Below are 18080 nucleotides of genomic sequence, written 5' to 3' on the forward strand. Positions count from 1 at the left end.
ATTTACCTGTTGTGATATCATGCCCACACTGGTTACAGAAGTTGTCATCCTCTTTTAGATATGCTTTACATGGGGAGCCATCTTCATTTTTCCCAGGGCATTTTCTTATGGCTGTTTGAAACAAAGTTTGTTCAATCTTCAAGCCACACTTTCTACAGAACCTGTCATCAGAAGATATTTCTGTTCCACATTGGTTGTTCTTGCCAGGGCATGGGATTACAAGTCTGGATGCCTCTGGTTTTGTGCCATATCCACAGTCTGGACAGAACCTGAATGTATTCTCTTGTGAGTAATCACAAGGAGTGCCATCTTTCTTCTTCCCCGAACACTTCATTCTTACAGGTGATCAATCTGCAATCAAAGCTCATAGTATCATTTCTTACTTTATACAAAATCTGTCAATAATTAGTCTCTATATTTAAATATATCAAATTTGTAATGACATAATTACTGTAGAAAAAAACAAATATAAAAAGTTTCTAGAATGGTTGAACTGCAATGCTCTGTTAAAGTTTGATTGACAGTGCCATGCACTTTCTTAAGTGCTGGACATATCTCATCATTGGACATATTACCATATAAAAGGTTGTTTTTTGTCATGTGCAGTGACCACAAACAGTATACAATACCTTTGAAGAATTATCATTTAAAAGGAAGAATTATCATTTAAAAGATTAACGGGTAACTCTGATATTTTTTCAGTTTTCATTCATAAGGTTATTTTTCAACTCAATGACTTACCATACTTACAGATATTAATGTTGGACTATCTCTAAAAAAATGGCATCTTTACCTCTTCACCTACAGAAAACTATGTTCATAAAGAATATGCTTACAACAAACTGAAGGATACAATGAACTGGATCCGGTTGTATCATTGCTTCATTAACTAACGTCAACATTAAACCCTAATGATACATTAAATCCTTAATGCATCATTAGTTAATGGCATCATTAAAAATGGTTGTATCAAACACTTATTAGCATATCATTATCTAATGACGTCCTAATGTAAATATTTTCATTAAATCCAGGGATTCCCCTATTTTTTTCCCACAATTCCGCGCTGTAAAACATTTAAGTGTTACTCTCGGTCGTCTGTCAAAATGGCATCTTTAGGGCTAAACCTCAGAACAAAAACGAACATTTCGACTGCTGTGAAGAAACAAGTCTAATTAATTCTGAAACGTTGCCGATAAACCTAGAATCGGTTGGGATGTTTGGGAAAATACACGAACACGAACGCCGAAGTGAGTTTTCCGTCATATTGGATAGTGTTTACAAAATCAAGTTTCGCTAAGGCCAGTCATAGAATGCCTATTACATCATGTATATTTCATATTCAGTTGTGACAAATGCATCGCTGAATTCCTCATACATTTTAGAATCAAATTCCAAATGGTCTTTGTCACTAAAACCAAGTGTCTAAGAAAAAATGAAACATATTGGGTGTGAAAACGGGACGTTGTGCTCATTACACAGCGCTTGCTAAAGTACTGTCGGAAATGCTAGAAAAATGCTTTTTGACTTTTATTTAAAATTCAGAGGTATTACAGTTACTTAAATAACAAATATCACTTCAAGAAACATCTACCTAATGTAGACCGAGGGAATAAATTTTGAGACATGCTCTAAAATGTGATTTTACTGATGAAAATACCAAAAACTCAGAAAAATAAGGGGGAGTGGGACATTATTTGATACAAACATTAACTGCCTGTGTTACGTCATCAGCATGCACGGTATCGACAGGTGAAATTGACACCTAAGCACACGCTCGGGCGAGGGATCATCTCAATATATGTTTTCTGCAAAATGTTGAATATGTGTACGTATAGCATATGTATCGGTTATGAAAGGGATCATTTGTGTATGTGTATTTGTTTTGAAATAAACATCTGAAGATTACTGTACATTGGAAAGAATCCTATCACTTGTGTTATCTTATCGATTGATTGTAGAAATGTGCAACGTTTTAATAAATGTTTTGCATGTCAACAGTACATTTCATTGAAAAAATATGGATATAATTCGGTCAGTTTAAACTAGTTGTGAACATTGGCCAAAGATTTAACAGAAGTCACTGGTGTAGCTTCTTTAGAATATATATATTTTTTTCTCTCATAAAGTTTGTAGACGCCGTACCGTCTAAGCACTCCCTTGTCAAAGTTGTCAAGGATGGTTTTACGTCCCGGTTTTGCATTTGAGACGGTCCCTCTCTTGTCTGATTTGTTTACAATATTGTAAACTTGTTGGTAAGACATGCCAACAGCTCTACAAGATCTGTAATAAACCCTTTCTAAACTAATGAAAGGTTTACCTGTGTCTTTTTTAAGCAGAAAAAAATTATAAACCTTTGCAACAATCGACTGCAAATCGTTGACCATAGTGGACGCTGTGATAAAGATGTGCATGCATGACGGGAAACTTATTTATCAAGACTTAACATTTATATTAATATTTCTTCGATAAAGAAACGATAATTAAGTAAAGTAACACAAACATTCAACATTTATTTGTTTAGGAAAAATGTTAATTCATATTTTTACACCACCTGTATTATTAGCATAAATGTGAAGACTATTTCAGATTTCTGTTGTTGAACTCTGAAAAAATCTTAAGTTGCTGTTTTGGTACCAAATTCTCTCCTGTAAACTGCCCTTTAAATGCATGGGAATGTTAAATCGGTTGACATAAAAAATAGGTAGACAATAGACGAGTTGATATATTGACAACATAGTAAATGTATCACCTTTATAAAGATATTAAGGCTAAAAAGCATTTTTCTAGCATTTCCGACAGTACTTTAGATATATAAACAAAGCGAAAATCAGATTTTATACTGGGCAGCATTTTTCTCAAGTTTTTAGACATCAGTTCGTCTATTAATAGCATGCATGAGCTCAATATTTTTAGAATATGCACAGAAAGAGTATTGCAGCAAGAACTAGAAAACTTAAAACAGATACAATACTGAAATTTGATATATTCATACGAAAGTTCTGTGCAGCGTGACGCCATGCGAGACACAAAATCATGGAGAACGAAATAGGCAATTATTGGCATTTCTGACTTTTTCAAAGAAAACAATAAAAACAAACAACCATACGCAGATAGTCAGAATGTTTCCGACTACTAACATCATACATTTATGGACAAAGGTTCCCTCGCAAAATCGTGGGTACCCATATCCACGAAGCCACCATTTCATGAAAAATCTGTCATCGGTAGTGATGTCATACATCAACATTGTTGGACATGTGTGGCAATTTCTTTGAGGTGAAGGTCGGTTGAATAAGAGTAAACACAATCACACTGTCCTGCGGATTACACTTGTATTATTAATGTATACTTTGCGTATCATTCACACATGGTTTCATGAAACTAATTTCATTATGAACATTTAGTATGTTAAACCTAAGTAAAACTGACATAATAAATAAAAATGATTTATTTATTTCATGAAATGTATATATGCACACATTTTGAAAGGATATGTCTTGTTCTTTGAATTTGTTTATGTTGTGTTATAGACAAAACAATGGCGTATAATCATTGGCCAGGTGTGCGTTTATCACAAGTGTTTTGAGTATCATTGTTTTCGATAATTCCGTGAACAAAACATCACGAAAATATTGTGTCTTTATTCACAGCAAATTCTCTCCAAGTGATCTGAGTCACAATGACTTAGTATTAAGTTATTAAGCATAGCGGAGTGATGACCCCTTATCTTGTATGGGCGTATGACCTTTCTGTAGCCATTTGACGTCATAGTGGAAAATCCATTTTCAACATATATTGCGAGTCACTATTAAGATTGAGTTTATAACGTTATACATAAGCACACAAACTAATTTATTACATACCTATGTCGTTCAGGTATCAGGCAGAAGTTTGTTCGCTCACACTTTCCGTAAAGATGCCAAATTGAAAATATAATAGCACAGTACTTTTATCAGTGCACGATAAGAAGAGAAATTTAATGTTTTTAACGCAAAACAAAATTAGGCGTAACATTTAGCCATGTCTACTTTTCAAACTGAGTTTATACCATGAGATAGGACATTCAATACTCTACATTTCTGTGTAATTTTATAGCTGTAGGTAGATCCAGTGTTGCGCAAACGAAATTCTGGCGCAATGTTCACTTTTCCAGGAAGTTTAATGACGCTCTAATGATACCCCAGGACCTTCATTAAGTTAATGATGCACTAATGACAACAGGGCGTCATTAAAACCTTAGTACAACAGAATTTAATTACTTCACCAGTCAGCCTACTAAACCATCCATGGCCACACTTGGCAGTTCAAAGTGTTCGAGGGCAAGTGATTAACCAGATCAGGTAATGACACTCTGCACTCAGTTTACACCCTAAATTCAATTCATGATGAAACAGTGATTAAGCTATAGCCCTTGAGATGGATGTATTTGTCTATATCGGCAGCTGATGAGAATATCATCATAGTTGAGTCACAACATCATCAACAACACGAAATTTATAGTTTGGCATGAAATGCATGTGGACCCGTTTTTTTGTAAATATCTCTTCATCCAATGATCCAATCAATCTCAAACTGTGCAAGTAGATGTTTTGTCAGACAACCTAATCACATTGTAAATCACCGATTTTATGCATTTGTATTAAAGAATCTGTCCATGTAACTGTCAACATGGCTTCTCTGTGGCCTACAATGACCTAAACATGCTCTATTGGATTGAGATCAGGGACTCCTGGTGGGCCCATGTAGAGTTGCTATCACCTCTTGATATAAGAAATCACCAATGGTACCTGCACTGTGTGGCCTAGCATTGTGTTCTGAAGATGGTCATTAAAACATGTGATGCACCAACCCTGTCAAGGATGTCAGTGATGTACCATTATTCATTCAGGTTAAGATTTTGTGTGATCGTTACAAGGTCAAGTTTACAGCCACCTGAGAGGCACTCATACACCATTAATGAACACCTGCCAAATGGTAGCTCTAAGATATGTTCCTTGGCTATCTGTCTATAACTTCTCTTGCAACAGCCCTCAATCACATGCTAGCAATATCTTGCCATCTTGCAGCATTGAAATCATTTGATTTTCAAAGTTATTCAGCTGTAAGAACAGTTTACTGAAACCTGCTTCATGATGGGAACACATATTGCATGTGATCGCCTTTAATGGTAGCACATGTATATCTTATATATGGTGGGCCTGAAGGGTCAGAGTAATCATACAAACAAACTGTATAAAAATGAGTACATGGTGAGTAAAAATCATAGGTGTTGTGGTAGGTTGAATTACTAGATTCTTATATTCATATTGCAGTGTTCAGGTGTCAAACAAAACTGTTTTTGTTTCATATATATATTGTTCATCAATGTAAATGATTTACATATTTAATGCATGTTCATTCAAGCCACCTACCACCCAAATTGTACTTAAAATTTAAAGCACTACAATATTTTCATAAATCAAACACAGCACAATTGGTGATATCTTGATCTATAAAAGTGTATACAGGTATACAGAGTGCCATTAGGAAGGGTTATCTCCCATTTGACAGACACCCAGTTGGCAGACACTGAGCAAGCAGGTTAATTAGGGTAACACCTATGGGTATAATGGAACAGTCCACAGTCTAGTGAGTGGAGGAGGCTGAGGTTCGTTATTGAGAAGCTTGGTTTGGTTGAGTGTAAATAAAACTTTGTTGTGAGTAAATGATAATCTGTTTTTTCTTCTCGAAGTTGATTTACTATCAATTACTGACTGACTGACTGACTGAGTTTAGTTTTACGCCGCTTTTAGCAATATTCCAGCAACATCACGGCGGGGAACACCAGAAATGGGCTTCACACATTGTACCCATGTGGGGATTCGAACCCGGGTCTTCGGCGTGACGAGCCAACGCTTAAACCACTAGGCTACCCCACCGCCCCACTATCAATTACTATCGAATAGAGGTTTGTCACTGTGTTTACACAGAACATGGTCGCCGATTAATGATAATCTGTCTTCTCTCCTCACTTTGTTTTTAGTATCAATTGATCTTTGTATGAGGAAAGATCTTAAGAGAGTTTTACATCTGTTTTTAAAAACAAGGATTAATTAATTAATTTTATCAATACACTAATTTTAATTTTGACTCAACAAATATATAAAATGGTGAAAAGTATATATGTTTTATATCAGTATGGCTGGAGGGCGGAGAGTGGCGTATCTGATATCACAGAGAGGGGGCCCTCAAATTCTTCTGGATGGTTATGTTTACACCAGAAATAAGGTCAGACAGACCTGCAACCACTGGAGATGCATCGTCAAGACCTACACGGGGAGGTGTTCAACTGTCGGAGACTTCCTTCGAACACAGACAGAGCACAACCATGCACCAGATGACTGCCCCAAGCAAAGATTTGTCAGTGAACTAAGTGTTTAGCTAGAGAAGAGACAACACAGATGCAGACCTGTACACACAGAGCAGCTGTCAGTAGAGGAGGAAGACAACCTACACGTTCTTACATCTTTCACCAGCGTCAGCAGTTCTCTGTACAGACACCGCCGCAAGACCATGCCAGCGTTACCTACCACCCTCCGAGAAGTGGATTTGGAAGACAGCTGGACAGAGACAAGTAATGGACGTCGTTTACTTCTTCTTTCTGATGGAGAACAAGACAAGATCCTAGTGTTCTCTACCACTGAACAGCTCCAGGTGCTGCAGACCGCCGATACCATCTACATGGATTGAACTTTCACTGCCTGCTCTGAGCTTTGGGATCAGGTTTACATAATTCATGCCCGTTGCAACTCTGTGTCATACCCCTTAGTCTTTGCCCTTCTGCCTGATCGTCAAACCACCACCTACGTTAGACTGTTCCGCCTCCTCAAGGAGAAGGTGTTGGAGGAACTGAATCGTCCCCTGGCCCCAGCAAGAATACAGACAGACTTTGAGCTTGCAACCATCCGAGCCATCGAAATGGAATTTCCAAATGCAGAGACCAAGGGATGCTTCTTCCACTTCTCCCAAGCCCTGTGGAGGAAGACAAGATCTAGGTCTCACAGTTGCGTACAAGGAGGATCCAGCAGTAAAAGAGTTCATCAGGAGAGCAGCTGCCCTTGCCTTATTGCCACAAGATCAGGTTCAAGACACCTGGATTGATGCCATGGACTCCTCCCCAGCCTCTGACCGCATTGAGGACTTCAAGGATTACATGGTCGTCACATGGGTGGACTATGACGCCCGATTCCCACTGTCACTTTGGAACCATCACAACACTGTAGGACCAAGGACCAACAACAACTTGGAAGGTTTCCACAGTCGGATGAACAGATCTCTTCCACACCGCCACCCCAACATATTTCGCTTTGTGGAAGTAATTCGGAGGATCGAGATGGCTGACAGAGCCAAGCTGAGACAATTCGACTTTGACGCTGCTCCTCCAAGTCGCAAGCCGACTTTGGCGCTGCTCCTCCAAGTCGCAAGCGAGTCTACAGAGAGATCGACAACAGGATCCTGAGGCTCAAAGACAAACTGAGTCGCGGCGAGAAAACTCCTCTTCAGTTCCTAGATGCGGTGGCAAACCTCATAAAACTTGGCTAACAAGACATGAACTTTACTGGACTTGCTATAACTAAGCTTTAATTAGATCTATAAATACAGAAAAGTATTGCTATGTCAAAGACATATCTACTTAAAGCTACTGTGCTACTATTATGCATTGTTATTTGAAAAGTATTGTATTCTCGTTATCAAATAAATATTAGATTTTTTGTGTGTGTTTTTATTTGGACTATTCCATTATGATGTGTAGGTAACAGGTAGTTGCTCATCTGTTCATTGAACCGTAAATGTTGTTGTTTTAAGGTGTCTGCGAACTGGCTGTCTGCGTAATGGGAGGACACCTTAGGAATCAGACAGATAATTATGTGTGTCCTTGTGAAAACAAATGTGTCCATACCTTTTGATCATCCAATTTATATAACATGTAAACCTGCAAATTTGAGAGCAGGATTTGATGAACACTATCATTCATGACTCAAAGAATAGTTAGGCTTCATTTGTCCTGGACCCATAAATCTAACCCACAAACTATGTTATCATCCAAAATTTCCTGTTATGTGCACTGGCTGGCATTCAAAATGAGAATGTCATTGATAAACAGTTTGATGGTGCAGTTTGCAGGTTTACAAAAATAGGTTCTGAATCATTTGAGTTGGTCAAATGTTATGGCATTTTCCATTAAATGAATCATGGTGAGAATTATTTTCGTAATTTTAGTTGTGCCACCAGGGCACATTGTAAATCTTTCATTTGTGCCATGACCGGCAAATTAAGCACAATTTTGATCCTTGGTCTAACATACACAAAAGAATTCCAACACACATGATCTTATATTTTCTGTTTGAATATTAATTAATTGTTTTCACGAGTCTTTTAGTTACAGCAACAACTTTGATATCATATTCAGACATTTTCTTGGTTAATACAATAATCCTAAACACGCTTGGTACCAACATTCTAGGAATGTCAAAGATCCTGGTCTAGTGACCTTAGAAATATAAGCCTTTGTTGGGTTAGTGACATACACTCCAAAATAGATAAACACATCCAAACATTGCCACAACACTAGCTTACATATATGTACACTGGCCAAACTGATGCCACATTTATGCAGACACTGAGACAGGTCATTTTATTCGTGCACTAAACGCATACGTTTCGGCACCACACATTATGTTTTATTTGCTATATTAGGGTATGCAGTATTTTAGATTGGTCTTAGTGGGTTATGTTGGACGATATGCGCCCTAGGACAATTATAATTATAATCAAATTGGATCAGTCATTATATTATTAGAAAATCTGAAAAAGTTCACTCTGCTTGGCTACTTTATTACAGTCAGACAAGAACTACCGGGGATATTTTCAAATAACGGGCATCTACCCTTCCTAATGTCCCACTGTTTAGGTTGCCGAAATTCTGCCAAGGTGAACAGTAGCTCAGTCCCTGTCACGGTCGAATGAGCAGGTACCGACCAGGGCTTAGATTTTTTAAGCTCTCTTTGCACTAAGGTAGTCGTAAGTTAATTTTAATTTATGGCACTTACGACTATCTTAGCGCTAAGAGAGCTTCGAAAATCTAGGCCCAGCCTCCAGCTTGGTTTCCTAATTAGACAGTTGGCGAGAAACATTAATCGCTTTGGATCAGTGGCCCTTTAATGATAGTTTGTGAAACAATTTTTATATTTTTAGGACATAAATTCTGCAAAAAATCGCAGAGTTGGTCTGATGTTTTGATCATGATCAGTGTTTCATTTAGCATTCTATGTTTAGTAGTTTTCAAGTTAGATTGCAATTCATCTGTCCGATTTTGTGCCAAACTGACTATAAATGGCCTGACAGGCCCGTGTTATCACCATCATTGACTGAGTTTATAGATTTGCTCTTGTCTATACTAGTAATATTCTCATTCCCTGGGAAATCTATTGTTTATTCACTATTGTTCTGTACAGCATATTTGTTAGCTACCAATATATATGCTGTTGAAGTAAATAAATCGGTGTATATTGTACTAGTTGTCTCTTGTTCTACCTGGTTACAGCTACCAGAGATATTAGGTGTTTAACTCATTAAGGCCAAGAGACGCATATATGGGGCAAATTAATCAGCTCCTCACAGCAAGTGACGTGTTTATGGGGCAGGTAATTAGCAGTTTCTCACAGCGAGAGCCTCATACAGTCGTCAACAGAAAGCACCTCTTATTCAGAGAGAGACGCACATGTGTGTTGTACTTTTAAAAATTGCACTGTACATATTATTTCAACCAATTTATCAGTACTGAGCAAATGTTAGCTTTTCTTACGAGAGATCCCACCTTTAGTATCAATCAGAAGAAGTATTCAAAGTGTTCTGATAACAACTGCTAATCATTATCATAGGTTTGTACAGCGTTTAGCAAATGAACGCATGTCGGCGAGAAAGGGGATTATGATGTTTTTACAGAGGTAAGTGCCTGGTACTCTTCCTTGGGAATGGGTACTAAAATACTTCGTATGCACCTGATTGAATTAGATGTAATGGTTTAGAGGTTACTAAAAATTATATTTCCTTCAACTACCTAATAAATAGGAAACAATATACGAAATTTGAAGGACATACAAAGAATTCAAACACAATAGAATAGTTTGAATTTACTTTTTAAGCATCATTACATTGTCATGTTTCATATACTGAAACATAATGTATAAACACAAGTAATTATACATCCAAGCTCGAATAGATCAAACATAACTGAACTTTTTAATTTGAAGTTTACTGAATTGGAACTAGTTGTTTTCCATAATCTAAAGTTCGTAATGTTACCTAAGCGAATATAAAGTGATAAGTCAGCGCCTTTGCATGAATACATATATACATGTCAGTGTTATTACAACAATGAAATGTTTTACTACGTTTGTTACAAAAGACAGTAAGTTGGTAATTCAAAACATTGTCACACATGGACAGAAGTAATATCATAAGTTATTACATGTAAGCCATACAAAGGTATTTCAAGCATTTTTGTTCAAGCTGTTGAAAGTTTCATGTTGATTTGAATTGTCAGTTTTCTATGCAATTTACATGAGCATTCTGTAAAACATTTGTATTTGATCTCTGTAATTATCAAATCCGGTGCAGTTATCACGTGTATCAATCAACTCAGTCTCTATTGATCCATCGTCAATAAAAGCTGGATAGTATATCAGTTACGGTATCGATACACATGCGTATAATCATTCAAGCAGATTACAGTAATGATATAATTGAACACCTCTTTCGACCTTGAAATAACAGCCTCCGGTAGAATGCATATGTAGTTACGTCCTTGTTGAAAGGTTTGTCCCGTGACAAGTGTGAAATAAACAGATGCGCTGTTATATCATTGGACATCTTGCTTTATGGAGTCACGCCCCTCTCTGTGATGTTTATACATGCATGCACATCTGTAATCTTATGAACCTCGTTTGCATTCAGTAAAGATATAGGCACGCCCACCTTCATAAATATTGGGGGTGGGGGTGTCAACTGCAAGTTTATACACTATAATAATTCAGTATAGTGTCACCTCGTGAATTCTGTAATGCGTGTACTCTAGTTTGGATAGTCATTTGTATCAAGGTGAAGATTATATTTACATGTACAGCAAACCATTATGTTTTATGTACTAGTTGTGTGCATAAAATGTATATGAAAATAAATACTACCTCTACTCAGTGGTTGGATTTCAATCGCTTTGTTTTACTTATCGAAAAAACACTAAAATGAGGACAAATAAACTCGCCAAAGTGACTATCTACTCCTATTTGTCTTATGTGTATATTTCATACATCGTTACCAGTGTGTATGTTTACAATACACAAACTGTTACATGATAGCTTGAGTTGATAAAGCCGAAACCCAGCATATCGACTGGTCAAGGATATAGCCAATAACCAATCTCTATCCAAGCTGCTGAGTGACCAGACGTGCTCTTCAGAAATTTAAGCCACGCCCCGTCACCTGTCCTTTCCTCTGTGACAGGTATCTCATGATACGATTGGTCGCAGATAACATATGACCAGCCACTTTACTGAACAGTTGAGATACCAGTGTTTATGTTTACAATACACAAACTGTTACATGATAGCTTGAGTTGATAAAGCCGAAACCCAGCATATTGACTGGTCAAGGATATAGCCAATAACCAATCTCTATCCAAGCTGCTGAGTTACCAAACGTGCTCTTCAGAAATTTCGCCCACGCCCCATCACCTGTCCCTCTGTGACAGGTATCTCATGATACGATTGGTCGCAGATAACATATGACCAGCCACTACATTGAACAGTTGAGATACCGAACGTTCTACTCAGGAAATTTGATGACACCCTATCACATGACTCTTTGTTTTATGTCTATGCAAGGAATATGTAGTGTACATTTTCTATATGTATGTTTGCATATGTTTGTTTGTATGGTCACTATGTTTTCTGCATTAAATCTGTATGAAATAAAGTGCAATGCTATGAATGTAGCGTTATAGTACTTTCATTAAAATAATTCGTAAACACTAGAAATGTATCGGCAAAACCGCTATTTGCGTCGAAGATTATAAAGTATGAAAGTAAATTCTTCTTTACAGTATGTCATTGTCATATATGTTTTGTAAATTTAAACCTCACACAATGATATAAGAGAGAATTTTTTAAGGTGTGTCTCATCTGTTACATACAAAGAATACATCGCTGTACATCAAGACATGACCCTGCATCACGGGCCGTGATGCAGGGTCATGTCTTGACTGTATAGGACCGCATTGTGATAAAATATAAATGTGTATGCATATTGTGATAAAATATAAATGTACAAGCCGACATAAGGTCTACAAGAGAAACTTGCAATAAAATTACATAAAGCTTGCAATACACGACATGTATTCACACCTGATTTCTTTCAACATATATCTTTACGACACAATTAAACAATCAGGACTTGTTCGTACGACTAGACAGTTTCCTGTGATCCCGAAACCTGCCAGGGAAATCAGGTGTGACTTGCACTAATTAGTCTCGGCACAGAGAGTGGGCAATCAGCGAGGGCTTCCAGGTGTTGAGTAGTGATGGGGCTCTCAGGCTTAATGAGTTAAACAACCTAAATGGATGGCATACATACATTATTTTACCTGTGCTTACCTTAATTCCAACATTCCGTCTTAAATGTCTGGACGTATCCATTGTTGACTGTCACTGACTGAATGTGTGTGCGCATGTTCACCTTCACCTTCTGACGTAAGAGATCGGGAATAGCCTTTCGCGGAAATGCCTACTTTCGGTTTCAGTTCCAGGAAACTGGATACACGAACCTCATTAATCTAGCCAACTCCCATTGCACTTTCGGGAGGGGCAATGGGATCAATTATACTTCCATAACAAATAAAATAACCAAAGTGTATTCTTTGGACACGTGTTTGCAAACAAAAAAATCGCATTATCTCTTTATATTATTTTTAAAACATTTTTTGGGGAAAGCGAGGAATGTAAACAAGGAGAACTTTGGTCTCTCGATCAAGTAATATGCCACAAATGCACTCTCCAACACTCGTGCACTTCACTGATGTATTAAGAGACTGCATGATGTCTTTTGGACTGCGTAGATCCAAAGACCATGCATATACACTAAACGCTGTCTACGGGGACCCCAGTCTGTCTGAAACCCTGAATAAGTCTTATAACCGTGGTATGGTGGCATCCGAGGACAACAGCATTGTATGTCGACCCCATCTGCACCATTACGATGGCTCTTTCTCTCCCTTCGGCTGTTAATCGTGGCATATTTCTCGTACCTGTGTATCATATCATGCATTCTAGGCTCTCTTTATACCCTATACAATTATTCTACATGTGAAATAGGTGCAAATACTGTTTGAATATTGCTGCGTTTTGGCAAATGATATTGCTATGTGTCAACAAAAAATGGTAACATTTTACTTTTCAAGCAAAGATGTTAACAAAGATAATTTTAGATGTTCCTAAACATTTGTTCACAATATCAAAGACACGTTTGTTAAGGGCACAACACACGTTTTACTTGTTTTCACTTAAGTAAATCAGCAGAAAATGTCTTAAAGAACCACTAAACTTTGTTTTTTGTTACTCTTTTAACCATTACATATGAAAGATTTGTGGTTAGTCTTATGCGGAACACCAAATTTATTCTTTAAAAACTTGTGGTTAATTAATACCGAGCGATTAAAAGTGGCCAAAAAGTCGCCTGCTTCCCACTCGCCCGCCAACGAAACCACAGACAGGTTACGTAACTCTGTCGCCAGAGCACTGCAGTGACGTCATATGAGGAACGATTTTCAGTTAGTTGTATAGAAAATGTGTAGCACGCTCATCATTTTGATGATTTCTCGACATCAACGACGACATGCCGAATCGTTGTTTGTCGTCAATTGCTCCTAGGGGTCGGGCGATGGTGTCCCCATGCACAGATTTCCACAGGACCCCGCAGTTCGTGCTAAATGGGTTATGTTTGTGAGTGCGAAGCGAGCGTTGTGGAAGCCTGAAACGATATCTTACTTGTGTTCAGATCGCTTCACGGAAGTTAAAGAATCAAAACTACTTACTAGTTGTAGTAAAATATGCATATGATTGATGACCATAAAGATTTTCTATGACACAACTTGTAACATAACGATTTCTTCCTCGGAAGTGAGGTTGTGGTCGAAGTAACAATAATATTGTAAGTAGTATTATATTGACACCCACCTCGCCGCCACGAGAGAAATTGTTATGTTATACGCTTTGTCATGCAAATCCTATTGGCCATCAATAAAATACATATTTTACTACCAGTAGAAAGTAGTTTTGATTTTGTAACTCGGTGAAAACAAACCTAAAGAGCATTTATCCTCAGACTGGCGGATGTTCCCGACAGGGCGCCGCCATTTTTAAAAATAAAAAAAATCTGTTAGAATTAATGAGATTATAGTTTGTTTTCATCAAGTTAGAAAATCAAGACTACTTTCTACTCGTAGTTAAATATGTATTGGAATCATAACCAAAAGCATTTTGCATGACACAACTTATAACATAACGATTTCTTCCACGGAAGCGAGGTGGGGGTCGAAGTCACAATACTGTGCGATAAATTTCTTGCTACATTCCCAATGTCCACTCACCAGTATGTAGATACTAGTCAATGTGCGTCTTTATATTTGGTCTTATAATCCTAATTAGTTTATTATCATACTTGTATGCATTTTGAAACTAAATAAAAAGCAGACGATCTGCTGATACTTATAGTGAATTTATAACAGAACTGTAATATCTAGACATTTTATAGTTTGCCAATGTGAATCATAATTCGCACACACACCCTAGTGTATGTTGTCTGTCTCATTACACTTTACGGCGAAAACAATGATTCTGTTGAATGCTACGACAAATGAATAAAAACGAAATGCAAATATTAAAATTAAAACAGATTAAAGTTATAGGAACAATATCAGGCCATTACCTTGTTCGAGGAATGTATCCATCAATATCCACAAAACTGTTCCAAATGATGTGTCTTTTAACAGTTTAATATACGAAAAAGTGATAAATCTTTTCAGGTATTGGTGTATAGTCTCATTGGTCACCCAAGATAGCACACCTGGCAACTAATTGCATAATGTCCGCCTTTCTTTAAAAACAGTAATTTAGTTAGCCAATAATGGGCAATCAATCAATGTATTGCCGGTTAATCCTTTGAAAGAAGGACGTTGTTTTTACGCCGACGCCGACACGACAGAGTGTATTCAGTATAGATTAGTAAATCTACATACATAAACACTACCTTTTGACAATTCCGCTGTGTAAGATAAAAGTAATTAATCAATCAGCGTGTTATCGGTTAATCCTTTGATCGATGTTTATAATGTTGAATATTTACTCCAGACACAAGAAATGCCAAATGGGAACCTTTGTCGGGTAATATAAGTGTGTTACCACTAATTATACCTGTAATAAATTCATTAACTGACCATCAAGTGAATGATGACAAATAACATGTGTAGGTTTATACCACCTAACACGGGTTACAACAAGGGAGTATTTATTGCTGTATTGCATGTGAAAAACTTATGGGCCGACACTGTTTTGAGAATACAAACAGATTTTTACATGACATGATTAAATATCGAGGTAAAAAAACACAGAAATGGGATCAATTTCGATCAGTCATTATACAAATAGGGCCGAACGACACCAATCGATTTTGACAGAAATGTGACCTTTAAGAGACTGAAATCATAGGAATGATTATTTTACAATTTTACACACTACAACAGTTGTTCTTGTTTTAATAGTTGAAAATGTTGACTTTAAATGGATTATCTTTGTTTCAAACCAGAATTTTATTTCAACCTTTCTTTTGGACATCTAAATCACTGTTATTGGTTTATGTCGGCATGGACGAAAAAAGGACAATGTAACTCTTCTGAAAAAGATGCATTTCACCTAAATATGAATGCATTTGAGAATTGTTTTCGTGATTTGTATAAAGTTGTGTTCTTAGTCTTTCTTGTAAACTGATACCTTCTAACATATTTTGGATAGTTTTTTAAGTAATTGATAAATGTAGGAGGGTAACGTTTCTTTTGGCGTTTAGTGCAAGTCTATGGAAGAACGTAATCACTTTTTGGTATTGCGTACGAAAAGAGAAAGAACAGTACTGGAATACCATAGGCGGATCCAGAGAGGGGGGGCAGGGATGCGCACCCCCCTTTTTGTGCTGAAAGTTTGTTAAATGACCATTAAAACTCGGGTGAAAATGAAGTGTGCACCCCACCTTTCTCAAAAAGGTGTATCCGCCCATGAATACTGTTGGAATTATCAGTGTTGTCAGCAATATATTCCACGTGAAAGAGAAAGTAGGCCTACTGTTCTTTCTCTTTCCGTACGCCGCACCAGTAACTGATTACATTCTACGAAGTGCGCGGCGAGGGTGGGTTGCCAGACACCTTAGATATTCACTTTGCACGTCTCGTATCTTTCTTAACTGCTAAGTATAAAGTATTTTTTTTTTTAAAGTACATTGTTATTTTAATGAACTGTGTAGATTCTAGTTTTGACAAAATACATTTCTTGACAGTAGATGTTGGGGACACATGGCATTTAATAGGGTGTTCCCGTGGTAAGTTACAAACATTTTCACTTATATTACAGAAATGGATTATATCAGACCATTACCAAATTAAATATTTCTTTCCAAAGATATTTACACGTGTTCATGTTATTCCATACCCTGGGTCATAAATTCATGTGGATAAACATCAGGGCAAAGGTTAAGGTCATATTCATCGGTTTTGCATAGATCTACCTTTGTATTCATAACCTACCTTGGGCCTGGCTAATAGTAGCATACAAAAATCAGATCCGACACTTTCAGTAGCAGCATACAGTCATTTAAATCTGACACTTCCAATACACTAACACAGAATCCTTAAGATCTGACAGTTTCTGATAAAAACATAAAACAGCCCTTGTATTCGTAACTCATCCTGGGCTGGTGTTACTGTTACAATAAACAAAGGTTGATTTACTGGGGCAGTAGGCCAAGAACTGCACACATGATAGCTCGGCCATTTATTGGCATCAGATAGTAATATGCCATTTTCAAACTTATACAACCCATACCTTATCCGTGCTTACCTTAATTCCAACCTCCCGTCTTAAAAGTTTGGACGCAACCATGGCTGACTGTTAACGATTGAATACTAATCTTCTATAAGGTAAGAGACAGCTTTTGAAGAAATGCCTACTTTCAGTTTCAGTTCCAGGAAACTAGTTGTAATTGGGTAGCGGCCATTTCCTTTTCGGGAGGGACAATGAGATCAGATACACAGCTGCTCAATTACACTTCCATAAAGAAAGAGCAAACTGTAATTGTTGGAGACGTATTTGCAGGAAACAATCGCATTGTTTATTTCTATAATGCGAGGCATGTTATTATTTTTCAGTAAAATGGGGAAGGCTTTGGTTCTCAAAGCATAGTCGTGTTGCATTTGTCATATAAAAATGAAACAGAATGGCAATTAAAATAGTTGAGACTCGAGGGTGCTACAACATATTCTTAAGACAATTTTGTACATACAAATACATAAAAAATAGTTGAGTGACTATGCAAATCGGTTGTAGGAAAAAAGGTCATTGGAATAAAAGTCATGGGAAAAAAGTCATAGATTTGGGTAGGAAAATAAGTCATAGGAAAAAAAATCATAAACTCAAGAAGTTAGTATGGGTTATGTATTTATTCAACAAGTCATAACAATATTCAATATTGTCATCAATAGCACTACATAAATCTCTCTGAACCACATTTGAAGCAAACTTATAAATTTCATATATTTATTCAAGCATAATACATGACATCATAAAATGAACAAATCACAACAGAGTCACAGTCTTTTGGCCATCCACTCTGGGATAATGTAATATGTTCATTTCTCCTGTATGGATAAGATCCCAATTGCTTACTCACTGAAAGGAATAATCAACTTGAAAGTGAAAGTCTTTACAAATATCTGGAGAACA

At 37.0% G+C, this 18080-nt stretch overlaps 1 protein-coding gene across 1 annotated transcript in view; it reads right to left on the minus strand.

The window, feature by feature from the left end:
* Positions 1–12763, minus strand: part of LOC124289173 (E3 ubiquitin-protein ligase rnf213-alpha-like) — a 103850-nt gene extending 91087 nt beyond the window's left edge. The window contains 2 exon segments of the mRNA XM_046725785.1: positions 7–351; positions 12693–12763. Of these exon segments, the coding sequence (XP_046581741.1) occupies positions 7–334 (328 nt within the window). The 5' untranslated portion in view covers positions 335–351; positions 12693–12763.
* Positions 12764–18080: the final 5317 nt, after the last annotated feature.

The sequence above is a fragment of the Haliotis rubra genome, unplaced genomic scaffold, assembly GCF_003918875.1.
Source record: "Haliotis rubra isolate DU_JTF1 unplaced genomic scaffold, ASM391887v1 Scf1116, whole genome shotgun sequence".
Lineage (NCBI taxonomy): Eukaryota > Metazoa > Mollusca > Gastropoda > Lepetellida > Haliotidae > Haliotis > Haliotis rubra.